Here is a 17,445-nt window from a genome sequence, read left to right on the forward strand (position 1 = left end):
ATGGTGGGATGTCTTCCATGACTGGAGTGTGCCAATTGATGGCTACAAGCTCTTTAGGAGGGACAGACAGGGAAGGAGAGGTGGTGGGGTGGCTCTGCATGTTAAGGACTGTTATGATTGCTTCGAGCACAGGTGTAGTGAATACAGGGTTGAGTGTCTTTGCATTAGAATCAGGGGGAAGGCCAACAGGGCAGATGTTGTAGTAGGAGTCTACTATAGGCAACCCAACCAGGACAGACAGATGGACGAGATATTTCATAGGCATTTAGGTGAAATCTCACAATCGCTTGATCTTGTTCTTGTGAGTGACTTTAACTTCCCAGACATCTGCTGGAAATACAACACGGCAGAACAAGACCAGTCCCAGAGATTCCTAGAATGAGTGGGAGACAACTTCCTAACGCAGCTGGTGAGTAAACCGACCAGAGAAGGTGCCCTGCTGGATCTCCTCTTTGTGAACAGAGAAGGGCTGGTGGACGACATGGAGGTTGGAGGCCGACTAGGGCACAGCGATCATGAAATAATAGAATTCTCTACTCTTAGAGAGGTCAGGAGAGAGCTAAGCAGGACTGACATCCTGGACTTCCAAAGGGCTGTCTTTGTCTTGTTTAGGCACCTCCTTAAAAGGATCCCCTGGGAGACTCTCCTGAAGGGTACAGGGGTCCAGGAAGGATGGGCGCTCTTTAAAAAGGAAGTGTTAATCGCTCAGGAGCAGGCGGTCCCCAGGTGTTCTAAGAGAAGCTGACGCTCGAGAAGACCACCCTGGCTGAACAGGGAGCTTTGGCTGCAACTCAGGGAGAAAAGGAGAGTTTACAGCCTTTGGAAGAAGGGGCTAGACACACACAGTGATTACAGAGAGGCTGTGAGGCTATGCAGGGTGGAAATCAGCAGAGCTAAAGCCCAACTGAAAATTAATTTGGCCTCTGCAATCAAGGATAACAAGAAAAGTTTCTGTAAGTATGTCAGTAGCAAAAGAAAGTCCAGGGAGAGTCTCCATCCCCGGCTAGATGCAGGAGGAAATTTGGTAACAAGTGATGAGGAGAAGGCTGAGGTGCTTAATGCCTTCTTTGCCTCAGTCTTTCATAACAAGGTTAGTTGTGCCAAGGGAATGCAGCCTCCACAGCCAGAATACAGAGACTGGGAGAACGACCCCCCTGCAATCCAGGAGACAGTCAGTGACCTGCTGCATCACATAGACATAGACAAGTCTATGGGACCAGACGGGATACACCCGAGGGTGCTGAAGGAGCTGGCTGGGTGCTCACCAGGCCACTTTCTATCATTTACCAGCAGTCCTGGCTGACCGGAGAGGTCCAAACAGATCGGAAATTGGCCAATGTGACGCCCATCTATAAGAAGGGTCAGAAGGATGATCTGGGAAATTACAGGCCTGTCAGCTTGACTTTGGCGCCCGGGAAGCTGATGGAGCAGCTCATCCAAAACACCATCATGCAACACATGAGGGACAACCACATGCTCAGGCCCAGTCAGCATGGGTTTATGAAAGGCAGGTCCTGCCTGACAAACCTGATCTCCTTCTATGACAGGGCGACCTGCTTACTGGATGAGGGAAAGGCTATGGATATAGTTTACCTTGACTTTAGCAAGGCTTTTGACACAGTTTCCCACAGCATTCTCCTGGCAAAAATGACTGCTCGAGGTTTGGACAATCGCACACTTTGCTGGGTTAAAAACTGGCTGGACGACCAGGCCCAGAGAGTTGTGGTGAACAGAGTTAAATCCAGTTGGTGGCCGGTCACGAGTGGTGTCCCTCAGGGCTCGGTTTTGGGGTCACTCCTATTTAACATCTTTATTGATGATCTAGAGGAGGGGATCAAGTGCACCCTCAGTAAGTTTGCAGATGACACCAGGTTGGGTGGGAGTGTTGATCTGCTCGAGGGTAGGGAGGCTCTGCAGAGAGACCTGGACAGGCTGGAGCCATGGGCTGAGGCCAACTGGAGGAGTTTCAATAAGGCCAAATGCCGGGGGCTGCCCTTGGGCCACAACAACCCCCAGCAGCGCTACAGGCTTGGGGAGGAGTGGCTGGAGAGCTGCCAGTCAGAGAGGGACCTGGGGGTGTTGACTGACAGCCAGCTGAACAGGAGCCAGCAGTGTGCCCAGGTGGCCAAGAAGGCCAATGGTATCCTGGCTTGTGTCAGCAATAGCGTGGCCAGCAGGGACAGGGAAGGGATCTTACCCCTGGACTCCTGTGTTCAGTTTTGGGCCCCTCACTACAAAAAGGACATTGAATGACTCGAGCATGTCCAGAGAAGGGCAACGAAGCTGGTGCAGGGTCTGGAGCACAGGTCGTACGAGGAGCGGCTGAGGGAACTGGGGGTGTTTAGTCTGGAGAAGAGGAGGCTGAGGGGAGACCTCATCACCCTCTACAGCTACCTGAAAGGAGGGTGCAGAGAGCTGGGGATGAGTCTCTTTAACCAAGTAGAAAGCGACAGGACAAGAGGGAATGGCCTCAAGTTGTGCCAGGGAAAGTTCAGACTAGATATTAGGAAGCATTTCTTTACAGAACGGGTTGTTACGCCTTGGAATGGGCTGTCCAGGGAGATGGTGGAGTCCCCATCCCTGGAGGGTCGATTTGGAGCTTAAGGATATGCTGTAGGTGGGAACTGTGCTAGGGGAACGGTTGGACTAGATGATCTCCAGGGTCCTTTCCAACCTAGATGATTCTGTGATTCTGTGATGTAAGACTACTGTGCAAGACAAAAAACTCCATACTAAAATGAGAAACAATTCTTTCAGCACACAAAGTAGTTTCAGCACACAGATAAGTGATTCTGCTGAAGTACAATTTACGTCACAAATTGCAACTGAATGTTTTTGTTTGTGTTGTAGTGAGTTCTGAAATGATCTGGAGCTGAAAAGCATGAAACCTTCTGGTTTTTCTTTTTTGGGCTATGTGCAAACACAGAATGCAAGAAAATGAGGTCAGCTACTCCTAAAACCTTGAAGAAAAGAAGGTAGCAGAGTATCTCACTGGAGATAGTTCCTGTATTAAGTGAATTTAACATCTACTTGTTATTTAATCTGCTATATTTAAACCAATTTTCATTAAAACTGTTAGAAAATACTGTCTTTAATAAAACTATTCTTGTCATTTGGGTAGGGCTTTGTTTTTTGAAAATATAAATCTGGTTAATCTCACAGTTTGCCAGTCAAGCTCGATATTATTTTAGTGAAGAACTTTAAAGGACAATTACTACATCACATACTGTATAATGCATTACATTTTGCACACACTATTTTTCATACTCAAGCACTAGTTTGATATTCATTATATAAATCAATTCATTATTAAAACTAGTTTTCTATCAGAGCAACAAACATTTGTGCCTGTTTTTTAAAGTCTAATGCTTTCCTTCTTTCCAAGAGAAGAAATTTAAACATAAACTGAGCTACTTAACTAAGTATAACTGCAATTAAGACTGTCATCCTTCATGACTCTATCAACATAGCTCTCTCTTAAAAGTCTTTAGAAGTAACCTGATGAACACATATAATCAAATAAATGCAGTAATTTAAAAATATTGTTTTCACAACACTCTGTTAGAAATGCAAAGGTTAAGGAAAATTCTCGTGTAATCACTGGCATGTAAATTTGGGGATATGATCTGTGACATGTAAGATTATGGAGGAAGACGGGGGAAAAAAAAACAGATTACCCTTCACTTGTGATTATTTAGGTTATGTGTCAGTTATATACACAATGCAGATCCAGTGGCACACAGGAAACCAGGACTGCTTTGTGGAAAGGCAAGTTACCATTTTCTATAGAGGGATTCTTCACCCAACAAGTATGAAAAAATTCCTTCAGAAATTAAACATCTAAATGGTAAGCACCTAAAGCGTTTAAAAACAGCTATAAATCAATAACCTTACAAGGGTAGTAGTAAGCAGGTAAATTGCAAAGCATCTAATAATGAAATCCAATACAAACTCAGGGAAAAAACTTCATGGTCACAGTGAGAACAATGAACAGATTAAGGATTCAATTACTTCCATTTATCTTGTGAAGCTGGATAAAATTGAATGATCAGAACTACCAGTGAATCTCCAAATATAATTTTGAAATTACATTAATACAGTCTATTAATATTACCACATTCTGAGTTCACTATACTCTTAAATAACACAATAGAAATAAAAACAAAGTTTACCAAAATCATCTGGGTAACTAAACCTTCAACATCTAATAAACAATATATTAAGAAATAAACAGAAATCATAAGATGAGATGTGCATTGGTGGTTAAATGAATCTAGTGGGAAAAAAAAATAATGAAGGAGAAGGAAAGAGGTAAGCTTAAATTAAGAAGGGATAGGGACATCACCAAACTTACTTCCTGTTCATGAGATGTCTGATTAATGAATGCATGCTTTGTGAAATTCATCTCTTTAACGTCTATCTTCCTAACAACATCATATACTTTTCTGACCTTGAACACCTGACTTCTTGGAGTTTTATTTCCATTGTAGCCCATGTCATTTCCATTACTGGGAGAGGATGGGCCAATGCGAAAGACATGGCAAAATATCCTCACGATCCTTAAGAGACTCTTCATTTGAGCTTCATAATTACTTGACAAGCTGGGGGAAAAAATGGAATATTTAAGTTTCTTTTCCTAGATGAAACAATTTAGTATATTAAGGAGAAAGCAATCTAATGGTAGCGTCTGACACACATGCTGAAAAAAAACACTAAGCTTTAAACCCTAGTGAATTTTAACTTTCGTTTCCTGTACCAGCCCCAAAAGTCAAAGATAAGCACTATAATTTTACTAACATGTATTCATAATTTGAAGTGAAATAAGAAGAGCAAATTCCAGATCTTGCAAAATACTTCATTTGCTTTTACATACATGTACACTTCTTATGAACAGCTGGTAAGAAATTCAACTTACTACAGTAAGGATCTCAATGTATGAAACAAGTCAGGATGTCCAAATGAAAATATATTTCAATCCAGAAAAGATAGCATCCAATGGTGAAAGTGTACTGACTAATCAGATATGCTGCCACAGCCCATCCTCATCTAGCTATTATCCTAAATGGCCATTAACTACCTCAATCAGACAAGGGATTGGGATGGTAAAGATGCCACTATTTCTACTCAAGAGAAATATCATCTAAAAGATACTACACAAAAGCACCACTGTTATTTATCCAATAAATATATTAGAAGTGTTATGTCTTAACTGAACTGGCAAACACTGAATTCTGCACCAATACAGTGTAGAATATGATATATTCACAAGTTCATGCACAAATAGTACATCTTCCACCCAACTCAACTTGCTTTCTTTCCTTAAACCGCAAGCAGTAAGAATTGTCTTGAACATGTAACAAAAACTGCAAGAAATTAAAACTTTTTCTACTGAACTCTACTCACTTATAAATACTATATAAGTGAACACATATTCAATTCTATCTTTGAAGTGTTTGCATGCTTACTAACTATAAGATCAGTATACACCAGGAAACTGACATCTTACAGGATGCTATAAACCTCTGATGCAATTAATCTGTTAATTCACATATCTGATAGTTGTAACATCACAGTACCTTTACCATAACCTCAGTCTCCCTACATCACAGGTAAAAGAAAAGACCTACCGGTTTTCAGCACCACATTTTAATGACTGCCAGTAAGGTGTTAATTTTTAAAAGCCACATACTAAGAATTTTACCAAACTGATACACAAAGTACGACTTTCTTGTCACAATCTAGATTTTAACCAGAGAAGTTTTCAGTAAATCAAGATAAGAAAGGAACACAAAGAGTAAACAGTACAACAGTAGGAATGTTAAGTTTTTAACCAGGTAAAGAAAATCCCTTGACTAGCAGGCTATAATTATATTGCCAGCAGCTCTGGTCACAGCCAAAAATTGGCATTCATAAAATCTTTGCTTATATACCAAAAGAATCTGTAAATGCAAGAAGCTAAGTATTGGGAAAAAAAACCACCAAAGATTTTGACTGAGGTTTTTCCTCCCTCAGCAGCAGTGTTTTTGTGGTGAAATTTCAGTTTAAATCTCCCGTCTCCAGGAAAAGGACCCACGTATATAGGAAAACCTTAAAATGTTTTAACCAGTTTACTGAAATTTTGACTAGCATGTTTGTAAACATCCAGCTAGGCCAAATCTGCATCGGCAAGACCAAATCACATTACACTACATTTCTTGAAAAGAGGCAATACACAATGGAGGTAATACTAACTGAACAGACTTCTTGCTGGTATTCAAGGCAGAAGTCCTCAGGCAGAAGCCTGGTGGCACTCCTGGCTGTCTGCTAAAAGCACCACAAAAAAACAACTTTAGGCGCTTTTAAACTGAACAACAAATAAACCCAACAGCAAGAGGCTGTGGGTTAGCACCCAGGACACTAACAGTGATAATACTAGTTCCGCCATGCAAGAGTATCGTTATTGAAGGTTTTCATATAGCACGCATTTTACATACTATTCAATGGAAGGAAGAAAGAGGGGAAAGAGGCACCAGCTTAGAGGGCCTACATTCACTTCGTCCTTGTTATGTTAATAATAAAGCAACTGAGAAATACTTAGTTGAAGTAGAGATTGAAGCCTCTGTCAAGGAACAGAATTGTAGAGAACAGAGATACAGTTTTTGTGAAACTGTATCTTATAATAGAAAAAGAAATTCTATTTCCCTTGTGACATATTAGAAAGCACCAAAGAGAAGTGGGCCAGTAAGAGTCTACAGGACACTGTAAGCATCTCTGGAAATGCTTGCTTATCCAACACAGTGCAAAGCTTCCAACTTGTCTTCAGCCACCGCTAGTCAATGCACAAACAGCAGTTACCCAGAGTACATACTGGCTTAAATTCAGAGACAGTACAGGCACAGAGATACTGTTTCTACAGCCATACTGCGGGACCATTGCTCAATACAGAGGAGCCATAACAGTAATAAATCAAATCTAAACACACAAGCAGTTTAATTAATGTCTGCAGATACTGAAATAGAAACAAATACTGTCTCATATTATCTAATTCAGCTACCACTACTGCTGATAATGTCTCCATACAAAGCAAGTTTGAAACCCCTTCCTGCACAATGGTTGCATCCTTTATCAGTTTATTTGTGGGAGATCTATTGGCTCTAATGAAGCCTGGAGACAAAAGGCATGTGTTCCAAGTTAAATTGATTACACACTGGAATGCAATAATAGTAAAGTTCTTCAAAAAGTTATCTTTGCAGTGACAAAATGTTATATGCCTATACACTTTAACCCCAAACATTTCAGAGGTTTAAATCTTTTATGCTCATTCATCAAGGTGAACACCCATCAGAACAAGACTGTGATTAATGGTGTTGTGGATTTCCTAGTATTATCTAGGAGTTCTGACCTACTACATACAAGCTCCATCCAAATTTAACATGACTTATGGGGAAGGAAAAAAAAGGCACCTATAACTAAGAATATATTATTTAGTCTCCATCTAACAGATGGGCTCCTTGCACCTTACCCCCAGCTGTCAAGCAGCACTCAAAGTCTTATTCCTCTACAACCTATGCTGATAGGTCTCTCCCATTACAGAACACTCTTAAACCTCTCTTTTCAAAAAAGCCATCCAGAACATGTTAGTAAAGAACTTCCACTCATGCTTTCAGTCTCTTGACCTCTTTCAGTAAAGATTTTCTTAGCTTCCAGTAAAGCAAAAAGGTTAGAGCAAATTCTGCCAGCTTTTGAAAACAGCAAAATGTTAATGGTACTCCAACAGATGAGGCATTTTGCACAAACTCCCTCAAACAGATGCCACAAGAACTAGGAAAGACATACTAGATAAACATGCTTGCCTATTTTATGTGTTTCACCAAGTAACCACATCTTGCGCTGCTGAGACAGTAGACTGGAAGATTAGATTTTTGGTCTCATACCTATTAGTAGTCATAGAAGGGAATGAGAGCCAGCAAACGTGACAAGTATCTGAAGTAAAAAAAAAGCTCTCTTCAAACATACTAAGAAAGCATGCAGAAAAGTAAAGATGTGGAAGAGAAGAAAAAAAAAGAGAGGGAAAAAAAAAGGAATGATTGATAGTTGGCTAAAAGCTTCCCTTCCTAGAGTTGACATAGCCGACTAAACAAAATACACTGCTCTGCAACTTAAGGTTCTAGGTGCCAGCAGCTATACACAGACACCAACTTTCCCTCCTGAAGTCCTTGCGAAGACAGTGATCTAGACAGACACTGTCATACAGAATCAGATTTAAGACCCATCTACTCCAGCATGTGCCCAGCATCAGATAGTTTAGATTATTAAAACTACTAAGTGGCACTAACTACTACGTACCTTATCAACCTACTTATGATCCTCCCACACTTACCTAAGCAGTTTGTGACCATTTGTTGTAGCAACTTCAGCAAGGCTCGTTAGGATTTTAAGATACTGGCTTTCACTCTGCTGAGACAAGTGTTCCAGAACTTGCCGCAACTGATACATTAAAACAAAAAAAATTGCATAGTGTCACGGAGCATCAGAACAACATTTAATTTAGAACATCATCACCCAAGCATTAATATCTAGCAATATTAACATACACCTCTATCACCCAACATCTAATCTAACCTCAGTTAATGTTTCATTATAATTCACAAAGATTACTAAAAAGGTATAAATTCTAGTGTCAATGTATGTACTACAGGATATATAGTATTATAGAATGCTATGAATGCTGAATGCTTAACCATGTATTATTAATTCATACGAACAACTTATTTTGATCTGAAAAATCTATGGGATAGCTTTCAGAAGTAAAAAGTGTAAGAGCGTATTTTGAGTTTCATCATTCATAATTTACCTGTCTCCCCAGTTCACTCCTCAGTTTATGACACAGTGTAAATAAACCTTGGAACCTAGAGTTTTGCTCCCACTTCCTTCATTTTTGCTCAAGATACTGAATGTCTGGCCTTGGATAAGAAGTCATAACCTGCTAATCAGTAATTGTTACGATTACCCTCTTCTCAAAATTGTCCTTTCTCTTGCTAATACCATTAACTTGACTCAAAGACTAAATGTTGCAAACATCCAGACACTGCCCCGTCTTCAACTCCTTTCTCTAGCCTAGACATTTTTTTGCAGATAAACTAACTCTTCACTGACACTGCTCTTCATGCATTCCTATTGTATCCTCCCTCATTTACTCCCTTCTCTCTCATTTTCAGAAAGTTCAGTAATCCTTCTCACCTTCTCCTGTAGGAAGGTAGAATGAAAAGGAATCTCAAAGGTCATTGAGTCCATCGCTCTGCCCCAAGGCAGGAGCACTTGTATCTGTGATCCAAACTGCCTTGGCTGATTTGCCCACCTGGTTTTCAGATTTCTTCTCTGGAAGCCCTACACCTTCACTAACCAATCTCTTCTAATACTTCACTGTCCTTGACTGTGTGAAAGTTCTTCTCGAAGTTCAGTTGAATCTCTAGCTACAAATGGCTAAAGCAATTATCTTTCTCCCTGCAGTCTGTCAATAATTTTTCTAGTTTGTCAAAAACATTTAAAATATGAGTCCTGACTTCTAATATACATCCAGTCTCTTCATGTCATCACTTCCAGATAATACGAACTGGTTTTGGGCAGAACAGCTCAGACTTGGCCACAGGAAACCACACTTAAAACATGTTTCCATTTTGGCAATGAAGCATAACTATACCATGTATTATCTAATATATTTTGCATACCCTCATTCAGATCTTGTTTTTGCACACACCTGCACCATTACTGACAGACAAAACATTCTTCATTTCTACAATATATGATAACATGCTTTGTCCTTCACCTTTCTGCAGAAATTTTTTTTTTGTTCCGTGGTTTTAGTTCTTTTAGCTTTCTCTTATTTGAAATAATCTGCACCATCTTCCCATGCTTCTAACATACACTTTGAGAATTCTCACCTCTCTGTCATTTTACTTTGTGAAACTCAGCCCTGTGTCAGAAATATAAACATTGTTTCTATATAGACTTATAAATCCTCAATCTTGTATTGGAAGTAATGAGATTATAGCGAACAATAAAAACTTCAAAAAATCTAGCAAACCAAGTTCAGCGAAGTGGCAGTCAATACCTTACTGAATCTATTCTTTATTTTTAATTTACAGTCCATAAAACCGTTTTCAGCTATTTTCAAGAAAGGAATATATTAAAAACCCACAGCCAGCCAGATCTGGAAGGGGAAAAAAGCACTCCGTGCTTCCTTCCCCTCACGCAATCAAGAAAAAAAATTATTTTCTTTGCTTTAGATTGCATTACCCCACAATAATAAAAGAAACAAGGTATATAAGAACCACTGGAAAAGGAACAGAATAGTTTCATCTACAGCAATAATAACCAAATTAAATCACAGCTGCAATCTTTTACACTCTAACTGTACAAGCAACTTCATACAGAAGAGCACTCATACTCCAAATGTTAAATCCATTCCAGATGATTCAAGCCTCGAGACACATCCTAGAATGGCTATCTGCAGATAACTGCTAAATGAAGTATAAAATGCTCTACCAGCACCTTTGTATGGAAGCTTGCAACAAGTCTGCTATTTCAATTCCTATACTGTCTAGATCACTTTGCCAAATATGCAAAGTTAGAACACGAAATTAAAATAGATCCCACATTTAATCCCAAATTCTTGTAGTTTAAAAAAAAAAACAACTATGTGAGGATTGTATATTTTCCATGAGCGAAAGAAAAAGACAGCGGTCAACTAGTGTGGTGCTGACGGTCAACTGCTAGTAGTGTTGTCTAATCAGGACACTCATATTAAGCAACCAAATATCCACAACACAGATCAATGACTATAAACCACATAATACTCTATTACCATGTTTTCCCGTAGATCTTCATTCTGCGTCATTTGAATTATTGTCTGGAAAAGTCGAGGATGGTACTGTATTAAGACTTCACAAGTCTCTCCATAACCACCCTGTAAAAAGCAATAGTTCAAAAACCATTTTAATTACCAGAAACATTAGAATTGGGGTTTATACTATTATAGGCATTAAAACTTCTGAACATTAAAAAAAAATTTTTTTTTTTAAATGCTGTATGGAGAAATCCAAACCTGAAATCAACTGAAATTCGGTAATGTATCGAAGTTAGATATCACAAAACGTTCAGGAGAAGATGGAATCAAATTCTTTCAGTATATTAGCTCACATATATCCATTCCCTTTCTTCTGTTTTTTGAAACACTTTCCTACTTAGAAAGCTAAAGTTACACTTGAACAACACTCCACCTAACAATTTACCAGAGATTAAAAACAGTGCAATATTTAGCTTCTCTTCCTATTGCTTATGGATGACACACATCTGCCTCATTACACCCAGAATCAAATCCTTCAAAACAAGTTATCTTCCTAAAGGTTCATAAGGCACAAGTCTGACTTGTTAAAGGAAGAAATAGGATAAACCCATGAAAGGGTTATTTAACTTTAAAAGTAATACACAAATATGATTCCACTTGTGCCTTAGATCAACAGCTCAGACCAACTTAACCTTTTGCAAAGAATGTTTTTTGGAAAGAACAGAACTTGAATTTGTGGTTTATTTGTATCAACTCTTATTTAACACAGTTGCGTTTTTAAGCAGACAACCTGACATCTGAATACACATCAAATTCTATGCTGGAAAGATGTCTAATGTAATGCTGCAACTCCAGAGGCTCTCCCTCTTTGCATGACAGCTTATAACCCACTTCAGTGATAAGAGATTCATTAAACAGATTAATTTAATTGTGCCTGGTGCCAAGAAATTAAGTATTAAAATTAAAACCACCCAGAATCCGCAAGACTTAATGGAACTCAGTTCTTCAAGGCCAAGGTAATACCATGTTGGCAAGAAGTATTTATGTAATTTCAGTCTTCTAAAAACATGTATCTACTCTGAAAAGCAAACCTGTAAGCGAAGCATAAAACTCTGGATGTAAAAAGAAAGACAGAATTTTTTTTTCCTTTTCTAATTAGAATCATGAACTTGTAAACTAGATCATCTTGAACACAGTAAGATCATCACTACAAAACAGCAAACACCAGGTGTCACTACTCACACCTAAAAAAATGTTGACAGAATTTTGGTGTATGAAGTGGAGACTGACACAGATATTCAGAACACTAAGCATAAAAACTAAGAATAGTACCATTAAGTACACACTGGTATACCGTCTTACAGGTCTGTGGCTGCAGAAAGCCTCAAAACTGACTAGACTTCCTCTGGTTTTATGGTAATGGTAAGGCATTTTGCCATAATAAGGAAGACAAAAACCTCTAAGCTTCACAGTTGAGTCAGTAGTAAGACATTACAGTGATATGACACTTCTGAGCAACTGCAGCTGAGGACTTACTAGGATTTCTTATATCCAAAAAGAAATGCTGTAAGTAACCTAACTCGATCAAGACCTTCCACAGATAGTCTGAAATTTTGCAGAGTTAAACATTCCAAGAATATCCCACAGATACTGGGGACAGCAGTCTACCACACACACACAGCTACTTCAATTGCAGGTCTTAGGAAATCTTCAGACATGAAATAACTTGAGATTAAAATAATATGCTAGTACAGCAAAAGATTTGAACTTTTCAACTTTATCCTGTCAAACTAAAGACATGAACCAAGGTAATGGGATGTCCACTAAGTGCAATGATTTTTTTTTTTAGCCTCCAGTTCAGTTTTCTAGTCTGCTGATTACTAGCAAAGGTTCAAAAACTTCCACTCCTGTTATTTACACATTGACCTTAAACTGATCCTATAGAAAAATGTGTAAGTGTTCACAGACCAAGAAAAGACACCCTAGCAAGTAGTACAAACAACATTTGGTATCAAGCAAGAAAGACTGTGTTTTGCACAGTTGAAAATGCTTAAGATTTTTGTTCCTCATCCAGATATAGTATTTGGAATATAACAGTCAGCACCATGTAAGTTTTGTTTTCATGAGTGATACAAGAAAAGAAAATCTAGTAATCGAGGTTGAAAAAAAATCATCACTCCTTTCTGCATGCCTCTACCTCTTACTTGTTAAGCAGACCTAAACAGCGTCCAATACCATTACACCAAGGATTCTCAAACTTTCTAGCCAAATGGAGTTCTGCAAACTCTTTGTTTCTCATGACCTTCAATCTTGCAAAGTGTTTAAAGACTTTTGCAAAGGGTACAAATTGGGAACCTGCCTGAAGGATCAATTTAACTGCAAAAAAAAAATTTTTATACTTCTGTTTTACCAAAGGACTACCATCTTTCATAGGCCTTAAAAATAAAAAATGCTAATCAGGTGAAACTGTAGTAAAGACAGAAGTTCACAAGAAATGACTGTTGTTAACAATACCTGTACACAGAGGTCCAGTGGAGTAATACCATTTTTGTCTGATAAATATTTGGCTCCTCTCATCAAAAGAATTTGTGCAGTGTCTCTCTGACCATGGCTATTCAAAAGAAGAGAGAAAGGGAGTCAATACAGCACTTATGCTCTGCAAGTGATAAACCTGACTTTATTGCATCTAACAAACAAAACCAACATAAGCTAAGAGAAAACAAATAGTTATGGTATGAAACTAAGCAGAAACATAGGATGAAAGATAAGGCTACTTCCACTACCTTTCCAGGCCACTGCAGAAGCACAGTGCAAAATGAGGTATGGCCCATTTATCAAGCCAGTCACCTTCATCTTTCAAAAATTATTCATCTTAGCCTAGCCTCATAAATATGTATGGACTGCATTTCCTGAAAAAAAAAAAGCTTTCTCAATTCACACCCTAATTTACTTCACAGAGAAAGTCTTCTTCACTGAGTTCTTTGCTCACTCCTACCAGATCAGGGGGAATAAAAAAAAAAAAAAAATCTAACTGTACATCAGTAAATCATTAGTAAGATTTTTTTTATATAACTTATTTTTTGCACAAGAGTTCAATACATCAATATTGGCTCTAATTTCTTTTAACAAATACATGTGAATGTTTTGCCTAGCCTTTAAATGGAAAGATTGACGAGTTTTACTTTTTCACTCAGAGTCTATTTCAGTCTCAGTCATCTATTTATAGGTTGTATAGGACACTTGTGTTTGAGAATTTCACAACTATTCCAACATGCCATCACAGCTTAGAAAAAAATAAGACTGAAGTTTATATACCCCTCAACATTTACGAGCATATACTTTCCAAAACCCTTTCTTCCGAAGAAAATGAGAAATTGGGTACCAGTGATTAGATACTGACTTCACTAAAAACACACTGAAACACTAGTTGACTATTGCCTTCACTGATACTTAGTGCATATACTGACAAACATAACACATAAGCATCTAGAGGGTGGTGAAAGACTGATACAAAAGACAGAGCAATTAAGGTTACAGATATAGGTTTTTCAACAAAGTTTTGTATTGCAAGCTAGTTTGCAGCATGCCCTTTACACAAATGTAATGAGTAATGAGAACACACCAAGGCTGCCTGCACTGACAGTTCAGGAAGGGCACAGGAAAAGCAACAATTAACAACTGAGGGTTAAGAAGTAGCTCCACTGGTCTCTCAATAGTTCTCAGCTTAGATGTCCTCATTCATGTCCTTCCAGCCCAGGAAACCAACAGGTTAAGCTAATGTACTACATTTTGCCCCAGTGCAAACAGAGTCAGCTACCAGATCTCAAAAAGTAGTCAAAACTAACGGCCTACTTGAAGCACTTCTTCACTTAATACCATAATGTACATTAAAGAGTAGTCAAACTTGCACTATAAAAGGCTGCATTTTTAGTTTACTCAAAATAATCCAAATTGATAGATCTCATCTTTTTCAGAAAAAGTTCAGCAGTCATTAATTTATGACTCACGCTAGAACATGCATGGCTATGTGCTTAACCTTTTAGAAAGAGGTATATAAGCCTGTAGTACTAAGTATTTAGATGAGACACCAAACTACATTCAAGCATGAGGCAAGATTAAATACTAGTCAGCTTTTAGGTTTCCTAAATGTTGTGCTTTCTAATCATTGTTATTGCAGAAAGGAAAAAAACTTCCATGCAATTATTTCACTCTTAACACAGTATTCAAAAGTTAAGAATATACAACCTGCAAGCAAAATAAAGTGGAGTTGCTCCTGACACATTTGGCCTGTTTATATCTGCACCACTGTCCAGCAAACACTGCACTGTCTAGAACAGAAGAAAATACCAGCATTAGAAAAAGAGCAACAGAAAAGCCTATTGGCTTGCAACTATTTAGTTTCATGCATGTCTAATTACACTGAAGGATTTAATTTTCAGTAATTAATCTGAAAACCAAAATTCCTAAACACTGTATGGAAAAATCAGAGACAGCTGTCAGAGCTCATGAAGCTTCCTTTGAACCTCCCATTTTAATAACAATGCATTTTCTTAAACTTCAGCTCATCTCAAAGACCCCTGGAACTACAGGCCATTTAAAAAGAAAAATTACACTTTTTAGAGAAGTAAATCTCAGGTTAGTAACAGCCATAAACAGTCTTATCATAAGTTTTAAATGCACACTAGAATAGAAGTAGTAAGCAAATTCTAAAATATTAAAACATTGAGCAGATTCTCAAACAACTTTTGCTATATTCCAGTCACAAAGTAGTTAAGTCTATAGATAACAGCTTCTCAGAATTTGGTCTTCTGAAGTCAAGTTCTGACAGTGACAATAGAAACAATCTGGGTAGAAAGACAAATTTTTTTTTTGAACAGTAAATAGTCCCAGAGGCAGTCTGTATAACTCTATATGGCTGTAATGCAGTTCAAGTAAAGCATCCAGACCAGTAGTCTGAGTAAACAGTCAGTCCTAATGCAAGGCCAGGCCTAAAAATTATTCACAGAGACCAATAAAAGAAGAGTCTATGTGAAGATTTTTACTCCTAATGTTAAATATCTGACCCAACTCTTGTGTTCAATTTTTATTCACAGTAAATTAAGATCATTTCAGATTTCAAAAGCACATAATAGCTGGTACAATTATGAATCAAGCATTCTAAAAAGGAAGAACATTTTCAAATGTTTAACATTACATCAAAACCTGCAATCAACCAGACAATAATAGTACTACAGAACTGTTGAATAGTATACAGTAAGTCACTTAAACTCCTATAAACACTGAGATCAATCATCTCCACAAGAATAAGTTAGTTGTTCCCATAAAAGTATATGCAGTCAATACTAAGACAAATAATAGAGTTCTACACCCTTCTAATCATTACTAGCTTGAAATTTATAAAAACACACACAGCAACACTCAGGCATTACCTAATTCTTCACAATAAAAACTTACAGTCTTGTGTCCATTTTGACAAGCTACATGAAGGGCTGTCTGTCCCATTGCATCTTCAACATCTACATTACTGACATGCTGAACAAGATCATGAAGCAATTCTGTTCGTCCATTGACAGCCAACCAATGAATCTAAGAACAAAATGATATGTTTCTTTTAGCAATGATGTATTACATAAATATGGTTTTAAACCTGACTATTATTGTCAACATTTTCACAAAGAGAAGCTTTGAACAATACTATCATATGCTTCGTACTTTGATCACATCTTTTCATTCTTAAGGGCACAGGACACATAGCAGTTTTGTTTATTTACATGTAATACGGCAGAAGCTTAAGAAACAAGAATCTCCAAATTCTTAATTCATTTTAAGAGTACCATGATAATCAAACAGCACTTACTGCAGTCAAGCCTTCATTATTACAAATGTTGACATCTGCACTATATTCCAGCAGTTTGCTCATACATTTCTTCTGGCTATAAACAAAAGAATACATTAAAACCCAACCAGAGAAAATAATTTACAAAGACCAAGTATCTTTTTAGAGCTCCACTCACTCTAATTTATCATTGTACAAACCATAGCAGGTAGTTTTACTTTGTAAGGATTATGGTACTGAGCACATGAAAAAGAGAAGTGATCTCTCTTGTACTGAAAAGTGATCTCTATGGTACTGAGCATGTGAATAAGAGAAGTAGCACCAGAGACTCAAAGTGCTAGTGTGACACAGGGATAAAAACAGAGCTGTGTAGCTGAATGTTTTTGTGGAAAGTGCAGAAGTACTTATCCACCAGTCTAACAGCTTCAGCTCAGCGTGAACTACACTCCCAAGACAAGCTAGAAATCTGCTAATGGAAATCCATGAAGTTCATCATCATCTGTACACTTCAGTGAACACATTCGCAGTAGACCACTAAATCATTATTTAATGAGACACTCATTGTAACACTATACAAACCTTTGGCAAGTACACCCCTACTTTCATTGAGGCTGTTTTTCCTACTTCATGTTTTGTTTGGTCTTTTAGTGCTCTATGTCTCTCTAATGCTCCAAGTACTTTATCCTTAAGATTTTATTCTTATTTTTCCTTTTATTTGGTACCTCTCACACCTTTCTCATGCCTCCTTTCCACATAACTGTCTCCTGAGTGTATGTCTGCATTT

The 17,445-nt window shown here is 38.0% G+C and overlaps 1 protein-coding gene across 7 annotated transcripts in view; it reads right to left on the minus strand.

Annotated features, from left to right (window-relative positions):
* Positions 1-17,445, minus strand: part of HACE1 (HECT domain and ankyrin repeat containing E3 ubiquitin protein ligase 1) — a 59,478-nt gene that overhangs the window by 30,647 nt on the left and 11,386 nt on the right. For 2 of the 7 annotated variants that reach the window (XM_074896094.1, XM_074896099.1), the window contains 7 exons: positions 16,683-16,758; positions 16,280-16,411; positions 15,068-15,153; positions 13,340-13,436; positions 10,844-10,945; positions 8,360-8,466; positions 4,355-4,601 (listed from right to left, as the gene is read on the minus strand). In XM_074896094.1, coding sequence (XP_074752195.1) covers positions 4,355-4,601; positions 8,360-8,466; positions 10,844-10,945; positions 13,340-13,436; positions 15,068-15,153; positions 16,280-16,411; positions 16,683-16,758 — 847 coding nt within the window. The remainder of the gene's footprint in view (positions 1-4,354; positions 4,602-8,359; positions 8,467-10,843; positions 10,946-13,339; positions 13,437-15,067; positions 15,154-16,279; positions 16,412-16,682; positions 16,759-17,445) is intronic. The other 5 variants (XM_074896097.1, XM_074896095.1, XM_074896096.1 and 2 more) reach the window with 5 other exon arrangements.

Source organism: Athene noctua, chromosome 1 (genome assembly GCF_965140245.1).
Source record: "Athene noctua chromosome 1, bAthNoc1.hap1.1, whole genome shotgun sequence".
Classification (NCBI taxonomy): domain Eukaryota; kingdom Metazoa; phylum Chordata; class Aves; order Strigiformes; family Strigidae; genus Athene; species Athene noctua.